Source organism: Topomyia yanbarensis, chromosome 3 (genome assembly GCF_030247195.1).
Source record: "Topomyia yanbarensis strain Yona2022 chromosome 3, ASM3024719v1, whole genome shotgun sequence".
Taxonomy (NCBI): domain Eukaryota; kingdom Metazoa; phylum Arthropoda; class Insecta; order Diptera; family Culicidae; genus Topomyia; species Topomyia yanbarensis.
This window is the reverse complement of record NC_080672.1, coordinates 209,154,525-209,172,159: the sequence shown is the minus strand read 5'-3', so window position 1 is coordinate 209,172,159 and position 17,635 is coordinate 209,154,525. Positions and strand designations below refer to the sequence as shown.

At 40.6% G+C, this 17,635-nt stretch overlaps 2 protein-coding genes across 2 annotated transcripts; both read right to left on the bottom strand.

Annotated features, from left to right (window-relative positions):
- Positions 1-2,944: 2,944 nt before the first annotated feature.
- LOC131687618 (uncharacterized) lies at positions 2,945-5,218 on the bottom strand. The gene has a single exon (XM_058971706.1). It carries the CDS (start codon positions 5,216-5,218, stop codon positions 2,945-2,947), a length of 2,274 nt encoding a protein of 757 aa, XP_058827689.1.
- A 156-nt stretch (positions 5,219-5,374) lies between these two features.
- Positions 5,375-8,750, bottom strand: LOC131687616 (uncharacterized). Its single transcript, XM_058971705.1, has 2 exons — positions 8,595-8,750; positions 5,375-8,521 (listed from the first exon to the last, which is right to left on the bottom strand). Exons 1-2 carry the CDS (start codon positions 8,748-8,750, stop codon positions 5,375-5,377), a joined length of 3,303 nt encoding a protein of 1,100 aa, XP_058827688.1.
- Between the last annotated feature and the right edge of the window lie 8,885 nt (positions 8,751-17,635).

The window sequence follows — 17,635 nt, the reverse complement described above, 5'->3', positions numbered from 1 at the left end:
GAAGAAATTCAAAGATGGCGGCATGAAAAACATGAACGAAATTCACTGTTGAAACTGTACTCATTGAAAAAGATCTCTGTTACTTTTTGTTCTTTTAACGAACAGTTTTGTGAATTAGTGCATACACAAGATAATAAAAAGCTGGGAAAGATAAGAAACGATTTTTTAACAAGAATAAAAGATAGTTTGTTCGTTCTAGCACATTTGGTACAACGTCAATACACTTTGGATTTTGCGTACTGTTGATTTATCGACGTCCATCAAACGAACCCAGGCCCGTAGCCAGGATTTTGTTTCGGGAGGGGCTTAAAAATTATTGCATAAATGTATTAATTCTGATGACTTGAAACAATCACTGGAAACTGAACGTAATTATGAAAAGTTCTTAGTGAAAACAATTCCAAAAATAAGACAATAGACACTAAAAACTCTAATAATATGTTGCCTGTTACAAGAAAGGCTATAGTGCATCGACGAATTAAATTTGATTATTTTTAATTTACAAGTTAGAAATTTCTCTAGTTACAAAAATGAATAGTCAAGAGCTCAAAGTATTAAGGGCTGCTTGAAAATGCTACGCTGCATGCTACGCTGCTTGAAAATGCTACACATTCGATACACCTTTACAATTTGTAGAAGACGCTAAATTGGAGTGAGTAGAAAAATATCCAAAAACCCGTCTCATGAAACTTTACACGCATTTGCTAATCAGAAGAACGAAACCAACGTCAAGGTTGTCCCCATGAATAGGAATATATCAGTGTGAAATCAAAGTTTACCGTTGCAATGAATGTCCGAACAAAGTGAATGTCGAAATTTGCTTCAAATCTTCTGATAAGGCAGGCGATTTGTAGATGCAGAAAATAGGTTCAACTCCTATTTTCATGATCAGGTTTCTTTCTACTATTACTAGCTCTTTGACTTCATCCGAAGTTTGCGTTAACTCGACTTTATGAAATTTTCAATTTAAATGATACTGATCATGTCGTAATCAAAACAATCCTGAAAAAACACATGTTTTTTTTTCATTTGACTCTCATAGGTAATGGGTTAAAGACTATCTTCGACAACATTATCAGGCAACTCAGAATAACTATTGTTGATTTTCCAAATCAGTAATACACCGGCTATTCGTTCGAAGTTTGCGGTATATTTAACATTTCTGAATGAAAGGAATATAGTGTTTTAACTAATTCTATATAAATATGTGAGATAACTTACGTTTAATAACGCCTAATTTTTTAACCCGATTCTGAGCTGCTTGCTGCTCCAGGATTTGCCTACGGTTCTATCACGTGCCAGAACGCTGATACTGATTTGAGGTTAGGATATCGAAACTTAACGTGGTTCTTCATATGAAATTAATTCAGCAATAGTAATAATAGTAAACCTTAAGAATTAAATTTATAATGTTACCTCCTTTTCTAGGCTAAGCTACCCAAGTAACCACGACGCTTCAAATGATGTAAAGTTAACAGTCTTAAATGAGTCGTTCGTCGAATGCGATAAAATGCTTCATTGCTGTAAATGCTACACCAATGCTTTTATAAAGTGGAAAAGGGCGATTAAGCGACTGATGTAAGAGCTGTTAAAGAAAGCATTTATTTTACATTAATAACGCTCTTATAAAGCTTCAGTCTGCTAAAGGCATTACTAGATGCTGCAATAATGTTTGTTTCGTTTTGACAGATCGATGTTATACAACACTACATAAGGCTGATATAATATCAAAATGAAAATAATTAAAATGAAAAATGAACGTTTTCCTTTTTTCCATTTCTTCTTATTACAACATTAACATCACCACAAAATTTCAATTCCTTCAGATTTTTTAAATTAATTTTAGGGGATCCGAACCATGATCATCTGACATCAGCTTCATACGAGGTAGGCCGTTAGCACTCTTATCTGTGGAGGATAGCTGCCGACGGAATGATATTTGCAATATATGAATAACGTTTTACATTATATAGCCTTTGTTAATGCAATGACACGCCGGTATAGAAGGAGAGGTGCAAACATTTGTCATTTTTTGAGTAGATTAGTATTTATCGGGTGGCTCTCGGATCGCGAAATATAAACATCAACAAACGAAGCAGAGATCAGTTTTTAGTAGAGATTCCGAAACATGGTTAGTATTGACATCAAATTGTGCAGATGAAATAATGAGCATTTAGTGGTTTCTCTATGATATGCTTCATCTGAGTTGGAAATTATAGGGATGCATACTCGTGTTGTTTAGTTTCATGTATTCCTCCACGGAAATAGGATTGGTTAAAAGCTATAGGTGCTACAGCGCTCCGATATTTTTGCCCCATTCGTAGAAAATTGTCCGTTTGCCACACTACTCTCCATGTTGTTTCAGGTTGATATTTTTTTATTAGAACATTTTCTTCATAAACGTCAAATTATTTTAATGTTTCGTAACATTTAGTTCAAGCATTATATGCTTTTCAAATGTAGCGCAGCAGAGCGTCAAAGCATTTGTAAATGCAATGCAATCAAACACTAAACCGTTGCTCTAAAGGTGTGTATAATGCCTGTTACATTGCTCATAAGAGGCAATGTCTTGAAACATTTGGGATGTTGTGTTATGGTAGCACTGCTTTAAGAAAGTAGTTTTAGAGCAAATGAACATTATCGATGTTAAAATAATGCTTCAATATAATGCATGTGGTTATTTGGGTAGTTTAAGTTCACAATGCCCAATTTATATTTTAGCTCTAAGTAATTTTAAGTAAATTTAGTTAAATAACAACGATATATATATGCTTTTAATAAATCTCCGATAACTGATTACTCATGTCTGTCATTGCCCTGTCTTTATTCTGTCATCTATCCACGTCACTTGTTTCGCGGTAGGGATAGTCTATTCAGGGGTGCGCTAGAACCCAGGGGTTCGCTAACACTCCCCCCCAAGTATGCCGAATCTATTCAGAGCGGCCTACTCCGCAACGCACCCTACGTCAAGAACTGCCAATTTAACAGCTGGTCGTTCATAAATACCTCGTTCCGTTTGTATCGTAGCTCTTCGAACCTGCCCATCCTTGTTGACTGTATTAATGACTCGTCCTTTGGGCCAGCAGTTCCTGGGATGATCAGCATCCACGATCATAACAATGTCGCCTATTTCAATTGGTTTTACTTTATCAAACCATTTGGAGCGCCGCGTTATTTCGGGTAAGTAGTCACGAAGCCATCTCTTCCAGAATTGATTAGCAATGACCTGCGATGTTTGCCACCCACGTCGTAATGAAATCGAACTATCGTTCAAGATTGTCAACGGTTTAGATCCATCTGAGGATCCTAACAGGAAGTGGTTAGGTGTAAGTGCTGGTGCTGATTCGTTATCCACAGGTACGTGCGTCAGAGGGCGCGAATTCAGAATACCTTCGATTTCCAGCAGTGCATTCCGTAATTCTTCATCAGTTGGGCGTCTGGCCTTCATTATCTCCGATAGGTTTCGCTTTATCGATCGTATCAGCCGTTCCCAGCTCCCCCCCATATGGGGAGCCGCCGGTGGATTGAAGTGCCATGTAGTCTGTGGTGTTGTAAACTCTTTTGCCATGAGGGTTTGATCGATACCATGTATAAGCCGTTTTAATTCCCGATCACTACCAATGAAATTTGTTCCTCGATCGCTGTAGAATGCAGCAGGCATTCCACGTCGTACGGCGAAGTTTCTCAAAGCCATAATACAGGAGCTTGTGTTGAGAGAGCTAGCTATTTCCAGGTGTACTGCTCGGATAGTAAGACACGTTAGCAGGACACCCCGCCTTTTTTCTACCCTTCGTCCCACTGTTACTTCCATCGGACCGAAATAGTCGACACCTGTATGTATGAAGGGCCGATCGTACGCTGCTAATCTGCAAGGAGGTAGGTCCGCCATCGCTGGAGGTTGCGGGTTTGCATCACGTATCTTGCAACGTTGACAGCTCGATCGAATCTGGCCGTAGAGTCTTCTTAGTCGTGGAATACAGAACCGTTGCTTGACCTCGTTGATAACCGCTTCCTGATTCTGGTGATGATATTTTTCGTGGAAGTCAATTACAGCTAGTTTGGTTATATGATGATCCCATGGGAGAATAATTGGACTAATAGCCTCTGCATCCAGATAGGGACACGCCCCAGTTCTTCCTTTCATTCTTATTAGTCCACTGTGGTCCAAAACTGCATTCAATCCGTAAATTGAACTATTCCTAGGAATTTTTCTAATTTTTGCTTGTTCTTCCTTCTCTATTTTTAGTATAAACAATTCTGCTGGATACGCATCTTTCTGTGCTTGCCTGAAATGATACTCTTCCGCGCGCTTTATCTCATCGCCAGACAGGTAGCTAGAGGTTTTAGTCAACTGGTTGCGATGAACATTATTTATGAAGCGCAGCACGTAAGCTGTAACGCGAATTAAGCGTCTCCAGGACGAGAAGTCCTTCGCCAACAAGATCGGATCTTTGCCTTTGATGTGGGTATGAACAGTAACACGAAGCTCCTCCTCTGTAACTCTCAATTCAAGCGGCGTCACGACCCATTCTGTCTCCGGTAGGTGAAGAAACGTTGGTGCATTGAACCACCTACTATCAATTGTTAGACTCGGTTGCCGTTGCCATTTGGTTCCTTCGTCAGCAACATTTTGTTTTGTTGGAACCCACCGCCAGTCTTTGAGCTCCGTCAGTTCAAGAACTTCACTCACACGAGCCGCAACGAATTGACTGTATCTTCGATGATCCGCACGGAGCCAGGACAGTACGTTTCGAGAGTCACTCCAGAAAAATCGACGGGAGATCTTTATGGAAAGACTACCGGCAATAGAATCAGCTAGCCTTGCACCGATTACCGCTGCTTGTAGTTCTAACCTTGGAATCGTGAGATATTTTATAGGAGCGACACGTGTTTTTGAGCCGACCAATGAACATTCTATTCTGGCCCCTCTTTCAATTCGAAGGTAAACTACCGCAGACATTCCCAACTCGCTAGCATCTACAAAAGTATGTAGTTGGACATCTATTAAATCGCCTGCGATCGTGGTTGGTAAATAGCACCTTGGAATTTTCAAATTTTCTACTTGTGGAAGAAGTTTGAGCCATGTGCGCCACTTGTTGTTATGTGTTTCTTCTATTGCGTCGTCCCATCCTACAGATGACCGCCATATGTCTTGCAAAAGCACTTTCAGGAACATCAAATAATGTGAAATAAGTCCTATTGGATCGTAGATGGTCATGAGTGTCCGTAGTACTTTTCGTTTTGTAGGGTGACGACTCCCATTGAGAATGTTTTCATCGAAACGGTGCCAATTGATCTTGAATGTGAAGCAATCAGAAGCAGTGCACCACCACATTCCCAGAACCTTTTCCGTAGCTAAGTCCGAAGTTAAGTCTTAGCTCTTTTCTGTCCACTGATCTTCGTTCAAAGCAGCCAACACGCGGGGGGAATTTGACATCCAATTTCTGATTTCGAATCCCCCTTGCTTGTGAACGAAATAGACTTCCTGCGCCAGACGAACGGCCTCATCCTCTGTATCAACGCTGCATAACATGTCGTCGACGTATGTACTTTTGATGATTGCATTCACAGCTTCTGGATAGTCTTTAGCAAAGCGCTCCGCGTTGTGGTTTTTGACAAACTGTGCGCTACAGGGTGAGCAACACGCCCCAAACGTCATCACCTGCATAACAAAAACGCTTGGCTCCTTCTGCGTACAGTCGTCTCGCCATAGAAACCGTTGAAAGTTTTGGTCCTCCCGACGCATACGAATTTGGTGAAACATTTCACAAATATCGCCACATATGGCAAATCGACGTTCACGGAATTTGTAGAGAACAGATATCAAAGAAACCAGCAGATCAGGACCGGTGAGCAGTGCGGAATTCAGAGAGATACCATAACTGCATGCTGCCGCGTCCCAGACTATCCTCACCTTGCCTGGTTTGTTTGGATTCGTAACGGGAAACACAGGCAAATACCAAACATGCTCATGCACTCGGTTGATTTCTTCACTTTCCAATTTGCGTATATATCCTTTTGCGCGATAATCCGCAATCTTCTCGTTCAAGGTATGGGATAGTATTTCTTCCCTTTCCATGCGTTTTTCCAAGCTTTTAAAGCGCTGCAATGCCATCGACTTGCTGTCTGGCAGTCGAATCGCACCTTGTCGCCAGAGTAGTCCAGTTTCGAAACGTTGCCCATTGATACGCGTGAGTTCATTTAAAAGGTTTAGGGCGTATTCATCATCTCTGGAACGGATATCTTTTACGGGTCTCGTGACACCTAAGCTGTCTAAGTTAAAGTATTCCTTCATTGTGCGAACAAGAGCGTCGTCATGATTGCCATCGCATGAGCATTCGTGATTGGTAAAGTGTGTCATGGTAACCGATTGTTCCGTCGACGATCCACCATAAACGATCCAACCCACGTTGGTTTTAATTGCAATGGGTTGAGATGGTTGCCCCTCGCGGCTTTTACGTACTAGCGACACACTGGCATGTTTCACACCAATCAGAATGCGTGGGCAGACATCACGATAAGATTGCACGGGTATACCTCGAAGATAAGGATGTAAATTCTGAAGACGTTCAACGTCTAGTGTTTGTCTGGGCAGCTGAAGTTCTTGGACAGTGCGCACATCGTCCATGAGATACCGTTTGCCATTCTGTCCGGAGATGAACAGGTCTACACTTTGTGATTCAGCTTCGTATCGCTCAGTGCCACCAGTCCATTTAAGGCATAATGGACGTGGAATACCTGCGAGCTCTAGTTCATTAGCAATCTCTTGGTCAATGAGTGTCAATTCTGATCCGTCATCGAGAAACGCGTAACATTCAACGCTCTTTTGTTTACCGTGCAGGACAACAGGCACATAACGGAAAAGACTTGAATTTGGTTGGGTTCGGTGGGTATTACATGATTGGGCTCCGTTTGGTGTACATGTAATTGGTGATTCCGCTTTAAGAACTTTGTGTAATAGCGGATGGTGTTTAAATATACATCCATCCCTACCACATGGTTGATAATTGCATCCCCCCTTGTGATTTTTTAGGCACTTTCGACAGACCTTGAACTCACGTACAGCAGCCCATTTTTCATCGTACGATAAATTCTGGAATTTTTGGCATCTTTCTAGTGATTGACATTCTCCTCGGCAGATGGCGCAACTCGCGGTGTTCTCATTATCAAGTGCTCCAGTTGGTGCTTCCTGTTTCGGCGACTTCTCATATTGTAGGCTGGATCCCGCCAATTCAGAGTGCACGTTTAATGTGGCTTTTCCTTTGCGTGGCCCATATTGGTCGTGAAACTGCTGCTTGTCGGTATTCCCAACGACGAGACAGGCATCCTCAGCAAGCGTATAAACCCATTTACTGAAAGCGGCTAAATTCACCTTTCGAAGATTTCTACACTGCCTGGCCCAGTCTAATCTGATAGAAGGTGGAAGTTTGGCTACAAGTTCCTGCAGTAAAGATACGTCCCGCAAATATTCTTTATGCCCACATGCACCGATGGTCGCATACAGATTTTGCACAGCCAACGCGAAGTCGATAAGTTTGTCAATTGCATCTGGCTTCAAAGGCGGTATACAAAGAATTTTTTCCTTCAAGGCGTTGATGATTGAGTGTGGTTGACCAAACCGCAATTTAAGAGCTGCCATCGCTTTGTCCACAGTAGAAGGGTGAAGAAGAAAACTTCGAACCGATGTGAGCGCATTTCCCTTCAGACAGTTTCGAAGGCGGATCATATATTCGTCGTCCCGAAAACCGCACATTGATGTAGTGTTCTCATAAGTTGAGAGAAACATTGGCCACTCCTCGGGATTTCCGGTAAAGATAGGAAGTTCCTTGGAAACGATCTGACAAGCTGCTAACTGATTTCGAGTCAAGATACAGGATGTTGGTTTGCACTTAGTAGCGGAATTGTGCTCTCGGCTCATTCGCTTGTTACCCTCGTCTTTGGGGGTGGACCGTTTCTTTGGACAAAAGCTACGTGCTAGTTCTAGATCCGCTTCATCCTGGTCGGATTCGTCCGTCGAGTCTCCAGATTCATCTTCTTCGTAAGAGCTTGTTTCTTCTGATTCGGCGAGTTCATTCGCTTTAGATGATTCGCTTTCATTTTGAGAGATGTTCATTTTTTCAGAAAACTCCTTACTCAGCCAGTCGTGAACCCGAGAATTGCAGTCCTCATGCACGCTTTTGCTTCCCCGCTCGCTCTGCAGCTCAGCCAGTTCCTCCATAACGCTCAGTTGTTCATCTAGAAGCTTTCTCTTCTCATCTAGTATAGTTTGTTCAGCCTCCAGCTTACGAAGCTTAAGTTCCAGCCGCGCTTTAACTGAATTGGAAACAGTAGATTTAACCGATCCAGCTTTCGAGTGATTTCCGACTTGTTCTTTCGCGCGAAGCTGGTACTCCGTATTTTTACCGTTGATTTTCACATCCGATTGCTCTTCGATCGATTTGCGTTTTCGAGGTTTACCTGGCTTCTTTGTTCCTATTTTTCCTGACCAGCTTCGGCTTTGTTCCTGTATACTTTTGTTTTCCTTTTATTAGCTTCATAGAACTGCATTTGATACAACACCAATCTTCGTATTGCACCAGCTGCGAGACTCCTACACACGTGAAATGGTGCCAATCATCACAGTTATCGTATTGAACCATTCTGCTGCTATCGGCTAATGTACATGTTTTGCAACTATGCCCACTGTAAATTTGCTTGGAGCCTTCGCCCATCGAAGCACGATCAGAGGCTACATCAAGATCCGTGATCATTCCCCGTGATTTGCGGTATATTTAAAATTTCTGAATGAAAGGAATATTGTGTTTTAACTAATTCTATATAAATATGTGAGATAACTTACGTTTAATAACGCCTAATTTTTTAACCCGATTCTGAGCTGCTTGCTGCTCCAGGATTTGCCTACGGTTCTATCTGGTGCCAGAACGCTGATACTGATTTGAGGTTAGGATATCGAAACTTAACGTGGTTCTTCATATGAAATTAATTCAGCAATAGTAATAATAGTAAACCTTACGAATTAAATTTATAATGTTACCTCCTTTTCTAGGCTAAGCTAGTTTAAGTTCACAATGCCCAATTTATATTTTAGCTCTAAGTAATTTTAAGTAAATTTAGTTAAATAACAACGATATATATATGCTTTTAATAAATCTCCGATAACTGATTACTCATGTCTGTCATTGCCCTGTCTTTATTCTGTCATCTATCCACGTCACTTGTTTCGCGGTAGGGATAGTCTATTCAGGGGTGCGCTAGAACCCAGGGGTTCGCTAACAACTATCTTTTTATCTGTTTAAGTTGATTCTTTTTAGGTACTTTTTATATCATTGTACTTATGAATTAAAAATATCGTAGACTGATTTTCCTAGATCCCTAAAACTATAGTAAAAGTCAAAATGTAAAGTGAGTGCAAAAACTACTGATTTCACTACAAAGCAAAAATGCCTTAGCTCTATTGACTTTTGACAATCTTGCAAAACCGTTGTAACTTGAGAAGATTACCTAGATTAAGTAAATATTATATTTGAACATTTTGGTTTTATTTATTTATTTGAAGGTTTTATTTCGGAATTCGTGGGGTTTTGGACAATGTCAAATATATATTTCAATGATTTAATCTACTAATGGAAACTACCCAGAATTTAATCTACTGAGCGAAACTGCTCAGAATCTATTCACAAATCGAAAGAAAATTACTTAGCACTGATTACTCAATGCTTCTAATTTACATAAAATTTGGTAAATATAACATTGATGACACCACCAAAATAACTAGAGACTATAAACATAGATAATAATTTCAGCATCACTTGCTTCCGACACATGGAAGAGAACACATCGCACTTGCACCTAATTTGCCGAGGCTTTCTTTTAGAGTTGTCTGTTTTAAATTACAGCAAATTATCCGTTTCCTGTAAAACTTTTGCAAAACTCTTTGCCAATTCATTAAACAAATATGAACACTAATCTGTTTAGTAATAGGTTTGATTGTGAATAAAAATAATTAGCTCTTGATTTTTTTCAATCATCATCAAGATTGGAAGAGATGTATGATTTCTTGAAGAAAGTTGTAATGTTTGTCTGATTACATGTTTGTTTTATCACTATTTGGGAAAAAGTTTCAATTAAAGTTGTTGCACCTAACGCAACGAAGACGAAATGAGAAGATCAGAGCGCAATTCGGAAAGAACTCGTGTTGAGTGTATAGTAAAGATAGAAGAGTGATCTTGAGTCGATTTAGATTGGTTGATTTTTTCCTCTCTTTGCTCTCTTATTTAAGATTATCTCTCTCATTTTATTCCATGACGAGCAAAAACGGAACGAAAGACTGTCACATACTTAAGACATGAAATCGAAACTGTTATCCCAACTTATTGACTTATAGATTCAATCAGTCCCAACATTTTAGTCCCTCTTCGTGATTGCCTATTATTTTAATAAAATAATAATATTTTTTTCCTCACCAACTATGTCTTGGGGGGGAGTAGTTCATTTCTATCTCGTTATTGTACATTTCCGTGTCATCATCGTAGTTGCTGCCTTTATGTTCGCGAATATCTTCCTTGCTTTTCGCCCTCAATAATTGCCCTTCCAAATAGATTCCATTTCTCCCAAATGTGACATTAATCTGCGAGTAAGCGGTATCCGATTTTGTAGCGGAACATTCATTTTCTCATAGTCCATATACAGAAGGATCTTAATTATAGCATTGTCACACACAACCTTGTGCTTTAAGTTGTGCGAAATGAATGGTTTCGTCTGCACTAATTTGTTGAGCGCTAAATGCCTGCCATGGTAGAACTGGATAGAGCCGGTTTCCGAAAGTCTAATCTCTATTTACACCTTCAGGATGCGAATGATCAATAATTTTATAATCACCGCATTTGGCTGGAGCACCAATTCTTGCTTCTGCTAATCACTAATCTCGACAGATTATTACAGCTACAATTAAAGTAACAGTCTCTTGTATTCTTCAGACAAGGCACACAATATAAAAGTTACTTTTTTGTTGTTCGCTTCGCACTGGCTCGAGCAAAAGCATAAAGCACACTGAATTTCGTGACCATTACCTTCGGTGGTTAGAAATAGCCTTCTTTAACTTTTTCTCAATAATTTGTTCAAACCAAATAAGCAACAAGTTTTGTTAAAAGTCACCGGTTTGTTAAATTTATTTTTGAAAAATTTCGGGGGGGGCTTTAGCCCCCTAGCCCCCCCTCTGGCTACGTGCCTGAACGAACCATTATACAGATGCCACTAGTGTAACAAAGTATTTTAATTTAAACAATTAAGGAAACTGGCACGTCGGTGGGCATATTACGGAACCGTGGTTATTTTATCTACTAGACAGCTACGTTTCTTGTTACTCTAGTTTTGTTCACAGTTTACGTTCTGACGAACGCGAAAAATCATTTGGATGCACAGACCAACTTCGTAAGCCACTTTGCAAGCAAGTGTACAAAGCAAGCGTTAGCCAGGATAAACTAATTGACATTGATTGAAAAGGAGAAACCCGCTACCGGATACGATACGTAAACCATTTATCTGCAGTATATCAAAGATACTGGTTCATGGTTGGGTCTTTGGTAGAAAGTTTTGAATATAATCAAACCTGCGATTCTCAAGATTCGGTTACAGGTTTGGTCAAAAGATCTGAAGTCGTTGGATGCTTTCGAATCGATGGTGTTCTTCATTGTTCGTTTTTCTATTGGTGTTCTTCATTATTTCAATCAGTTTAGGTTCGGATTCGGAAGTTGTATGACCAGCTATTTTGACAAATGCGATGTCTATGTCCTTCCATAGCACCCACTTGGTAGAATTGACAACCGTTTTTCTTTAAAAAATATAGATGTCATGCAAATTGTTCTACCGAATTCCGACATGGCTATACTAATTTCTTGCCATGACCTGAATATTTGGCGTTACGCTATCCATAATTTACATCTTTATCCAAATATACATATACCCCGCAGCAGGTGAAGCGATTGTAATCAATCATCAGATATCTAATCTATTCCCCCTTCAGTGAAAGCATCAAGGACAATCTAACAAAAATATTTCACATGATTAAACCAGGTTTGTATTATTCGAGCATGCAATGATTAAACCAATTTTTGTATTAGAATCCGTGAACAAGGTTGTCGCATTGTAGTTCGGATGGATAGTATCAGTAGTCCTGTGCCATTATTTACTACATCATTGCTGTATTAATCAAGGAATCGAGTGGACCGACCACGATTGATAAAGCAGACATTCACTGCGATGAGCTTTGTAACAGAGATGCCAGGTACTTTTTTCAAATGTCTGCAACAATAATTTTAAATGTCTGGGAAGAACAAAAATGTCAGGAAAGCTAGTGTAACCAAAAGCCTTTATATTCAAAAATCTGCAAATATCTGCAACAAAACTAAAAAATCTGCAAATATCTGCAACCAAACTAGAAAATCTGCAAATATCTGCGTCATCGAAAAAATCTGCAGCTTAAATTAAAAGTCTGCGAATTTGCAGACTTGTCTGCAAATCTGGCATCTCTGCTTTGTAAAAGGAAAGTCGCTTTGGTTTGGTCCAAATTTGTCAACAAAGGAATGTCAAGCGCTATTCGAGCTCTAACCGCTGATGTTCATTGCGTTTTGAATACGCGGCAATGGTCGCGGTTTTTTGACGTAGGACTACGTCTTTGTTTTCGATATAGGGGTGCACGTTGCAAATTCTACAAAAATGGTATGTAACGAAAAGTGGTCCAATTTTAAACGCATATAATTCAGCCATCTCACGATAAATTTTCAAATTTTTTAAACAAATCGCCCCGAAATACTTCTAAGAATAGATTCCAATAGATAAACCCAAAGATTTTTGATATCATAGCATTAAAAATTTAAATAATATACAACCTTGTCAAAATATCGCGCATTTACACACAGAAGATAGCGCTTCCCAAGCCCTGTACGACAGATTGGTGTACCTAGCGCGCTGTTGAACGGCTGGCGAAGCAGATCACTGCGCTGTGTTTTTTGCAGCCAGTGTAGCTGAGTTAGAAGTCCGTTACACTGGCTGTGGAGGGACGCTACACTGTGTCGTCCAACAGGCGACCGCTCCAACTGCTTCCTAAATCCTGCTGTAATGTTGCCAGTAAATTTTTGGTTTAACTAGCACATGTATTTGCTATTCGCGCTTGAAATTAAGTAATGTAGTAGTAGTAATAAGCTTCCCATTTTGGTTTAAACGCATCACGAATATTATGGCAGATGGGCTAAGCGCGGCCGTTCCTTTCAATCGGAAAAGGCCGCGTGGAATTTTGGTGAAATGCGCTAATAGTGTCGTGGTGGTACTAGTTGTCTCATTCGCTCTACCCATCATCATCAGCGTTGACTCATTTTGCATTGTACGCTTGGGATCAATGTTTGGGGCGAATGTGTTGGTAGGTAGGGGAACTGGCGGTAAAATGAACACGTTAAGCAAAGTTATTATTTTCTAACTAATAAGTGAATGAGATATTACAATCACCTTATGTTTCTTGTTAGACATGTTTTGTACATATCTGGTAACAATACTTCGTCATAAACACATTTTTTCAAACATGATTCTTGATTTCTAAACATGTCCAAAAATGAGACACGCTATAAACATGGGTAAAATGAACATGTGGCGGTGGTAAAATGAACAGCTCCTGGTGACCTGCAAAATGTCCTGTATGTATGCAATGCGCAGCGTTGGAAAGCATTTTCCGATCAATGCTAATATCCCAACAAATCATGAGCTTTGCATACACACAGGGCATTTTGCAGGCAAAAAATTGTCACGGAAGAATTGAATTTTCATGACATAATATTAACCATTTTACAATCCTGTGGCATCGAAACACATCTACAAACTTGTATTCATGGGTGTTTTAACTTTTAGTATCTGTCTGAGAGCAACTAGAAAGCTTGTTCTATACATGAGATGTGATTATATTGTCTAAAATTTGATTTTTCTTCACCGGTCCGGGTGTTTTTTTCCCACACACTAAATACTAAGAAAATAAATATTTTACATTACGTAGTATAGTCCTACGTCTACAGTTCGTGCAACCCCATAGGGCTGCCCCTTGTAGTTTTTAGTACAATCCGCGACAATTCCGCGTACCGTTGCCGTTCCGCTTCCGTCGCCATTGCGTTTGGGCCTTTATAACGATGAGGGTGGCAATCGACATGTACACAAAGCTAAGCTACATCATGCATAGGACGATGCTGAAATACTACGTCGGTGATACGGACGAGGATGCGTACGATATCAGAAACTTAAAGTTTATAGCGATACCATCCACACGTCGGTTTCGGATTATCGTACCGCGTTCTAGTGTTATCAAAACTATTTCAAGTGCCCGATATGCTAAATGAGTTTATGCCAGATAGCCCGCATCCCTACTAAACAATTTTGAATGAATTTCTAAATATTTATTTATTTTGGAAACTGTTGTATAAAAAAAATAAACATCAAACAGGTTGGGCGATATCCAAAATGTATACGACGGAATCGCTAAGCCATCTGATCCAGCTTCCTTCCGTTCCTCAAACTTATTTTTCTTTGGAAATAGAACACAATCTTATGTCGTTTTTGCTTGATGCGAAACTGAATCAGGATCTCACCCCAACTGCTGTCAAAATGTATGAACTGACAGCGGTTGGGGTAGAACCTGACTCAGTTTCGGGCAAAAACGCCATTATTTTTTCGTCCACTCTCTGCCAGTCCATATTTCGACACATCCGCAGCATGTATACCATGTCGTGGCTATCGACGTACGTCCCAACACGCCAACCAACTATGTTTATCCTCAAACCGTCCTCCGCTCTGTACGACAACATACAGCTACCTGGTTCTGAAATAAGCTCAAATTTAATAACAAAAACAAAAAGCACACCTACAACTATTTATTTAGATTTTCAACCTCCTTATGACAGGTTTCGCTCAACGCATCTAGTACCGGTGATTCCGTCGGGTCGCTATAAGACACCAGTTTGATCGGATCGTCCATTCTCGATGAAGCTGATTATTCTCCCAAGACCTTTCTAGGCCATGCGGAAGACGCACAATCTGTTCCGTTTGTCTTACCAAACGAACGCTTTCACCCCAAGCTCGATGAATTTAATATCAACGCAAAAATATACGTTTTTCTTTTTACCTTCTCGACAGAGTGTTTTTTTTTAGCTTAAAATACGTTTATTTAGGGCCAAATGCTGTAGCTTAACGAGGCCGATAGTTCATTTTTTTTTTATATTACATGTCACATGTTAGTGGGGGAAGGGAAAGCCGTATTTAGGGGCGGTTTGCTCCCCTCTTATGTAAGTAAAGGAAAAAGGTAGGAAGTGGGATACATATTGTGTAATTGACATCGTCGTTTGCTGATTGATCATTGTGGCGGATATGCACACTTTGTTGTAGTGTTGTAGTTTCCAGCCTGTAATCGCAGGGGCGAGGGGAGGGTCGATATTTCGGATAATTATTGGCACTCTATATCATCTGCATGTGCGGTATGTCATGATGTTCTGGATAGACGGTTATCAAGAAGAGTGTGCACCGAAGACTCGTGAAGCAATGCCATATTGTAGATACAGGGATAGGTTGGTGAGATTCTACTGTGAATGAGAGAGGGTAAAATGTATTAAACTTGGACATCAATGGTTTTCAAAAAGATATAGATAAGAAAAATATAGGGGTGGTCACGGCTTGCCAGGACGTCCCGGACTGGCACATAGGGTGATCTACCTCGGGCCCGAAGGGAATCTATTAGTTGGGACCTGGCAACACAGTACTCTGCGCACAGCCAAACAACATGCTCGATGTCGTGATAGCCGTTCTCACAAACACAATGATTATTTTCAGCAAGCCCTATACGACGGAGATGCGCGTCAAACGAGTAATGGTTGGACATGATCCTTGACATCGTACGAATAAAGTCCCGGTTCACATCCAACCCCTTAAACCAAGCATTCGTTGATACCTTCGGGATAATGGAATGTAGCCACCGTCCCAGATGCCCATTGCTCCATGAGGTTTGCCAACTATCGAGCGTCCTCTGACGAGAGATACTGAAAAATTCGTTGAAGCAAATTGGTCTTTCGTAAGTGTAGCCTTCTAATGCGCCCACCTTGGCTAAAGAGTCCGCCTTCTCATTGCCCGCAATAGAACAATGTGACGGGACCCAAACCAAGGTAATCTGGTAAGATTTTTCAGATAAAGCACTCAGATATTCCCGTATTTTCCCCAGGAAATACGGTGAGTGCTTTCGCCGCACGGATGGCCTCAATGGAGCTGAGACTATCCGAAACGATGAAGTAATGGTCTGAGGGCAGGGTGTCAATGATCCCGAGAGTATACTGAATGGCAGCTAATTCTGCGACGTAAATTGAAGCAGGATCATTGAGTTTGAATGAGGCAGCAAGATTTTCGTTGAAGATACCGAAGCATGTGGACCCGTCGAGAATTGATCCGTCAGTGTAGAACATTTTGGCGCAGTCGACTTGATGGTATTTGTTATAGAAAATATTTGGGACAACTTGTGGGCGAATATGATCCGGAATTCCATAAATCTCTTCCTTCATGGATGTATCGAAAAATACAGTTGGATCAGAAGTATCTAAGAGATGAGCACGGTTGACGTTATATGTAGATGAATTGATGTTCTGTGCCATGTAATCGAAGTACAAGGACATGAATCGGGTCTGAGAATTAAGCTCGACAAGCCTTTCGCAATTTGCAATCACCAATGGGTTCAGAATATCGCATCGAATGAGCAATCGATATGAGAGGTCCCAGAATCGATTTTTCAGCGGAAGAACGCCCGCCAGCACTTCGAGACTCATCGTATGGGTCGAGTGCATGCAACCCAAGGCAATACGCAAACAACGATACTGGATTCGCTCCAGTTTGATGAAGTGTATGTTCGCAGCGGAGCGAAAGCAGAAACATCCGTACTCCAACACTGATAATATCGTTGTTTGGTACAACCTGATTAGGTCTCCTGGATGGGCACCCCACCATGTTCCAGTTATTGTACGGAAAAAGTTGATCCTTTGTTGGCACTTCTGTTTCAGATATCTAATGTGACATCCCCAGGTACCTTTAGTGTCGAACCATACCCCGAGATATTTGAATGTTGAAGCCTGAGCAATAGTTTGATCCATTAATTGAAGCTGTAGTTGCGCTGGTTCACGCTTTCTAGAAAATACGACTAGCTCAGTTTTCTCCGTGGAGAACTCGATACCCAGTTGGAGAGCCCATGCAGACAAATTGTCCAAGGTATCTTGCAGTGGTCCTTGCAAGTCGACGGCTTTAGGACCTGTAATAGAGACCACACCGTCATCTGCAAGCTGCCTTAACGTGCAGGAATTGACAAGACATTCGTCAATGTCATTCACGTAAAAATTGTAGAGGAGAGGGCTTAGACATGAGCCCTGGGGAAGGCCCATGTAGCTAAATCGTGATGTCGATAAATCGCCATGCGAGAAATGCATTTGTTTTTCAGACAACAGGTTTAGCAAAAAGTTATTTAAAATTGGCGAAAGACCATGCTGGTGCAACTTCTCATAAAGATTGTTGATCGAAACTGAATCGAAAGCCCCCTTAATATCCAAGAATACTGATGCCATCTGCTCTTTGT

Coding starts and splice junctions, on each gene's coding strand:
- LOC131687616 (XM_058971705.1), bottom strand. CDS start 8,750: ATGATCACGGATCTTGATGTAGCCTCTGATCGTGCTTCGATGGGCGAA. Junction 8,522..8,594: donor ATTGGCACCATTTCACGTGT/GTAGGAGTCTCG, acceptor AGCTAATAAAAG/GAAAACAAAAGTATACAGGA.
- LOC131687618 (XM_058971706.1), bottom strand. CDS start 5,218: ATGACCATCTACGATCCAATAGGACTTATTTCACATTATTTGATGTTC.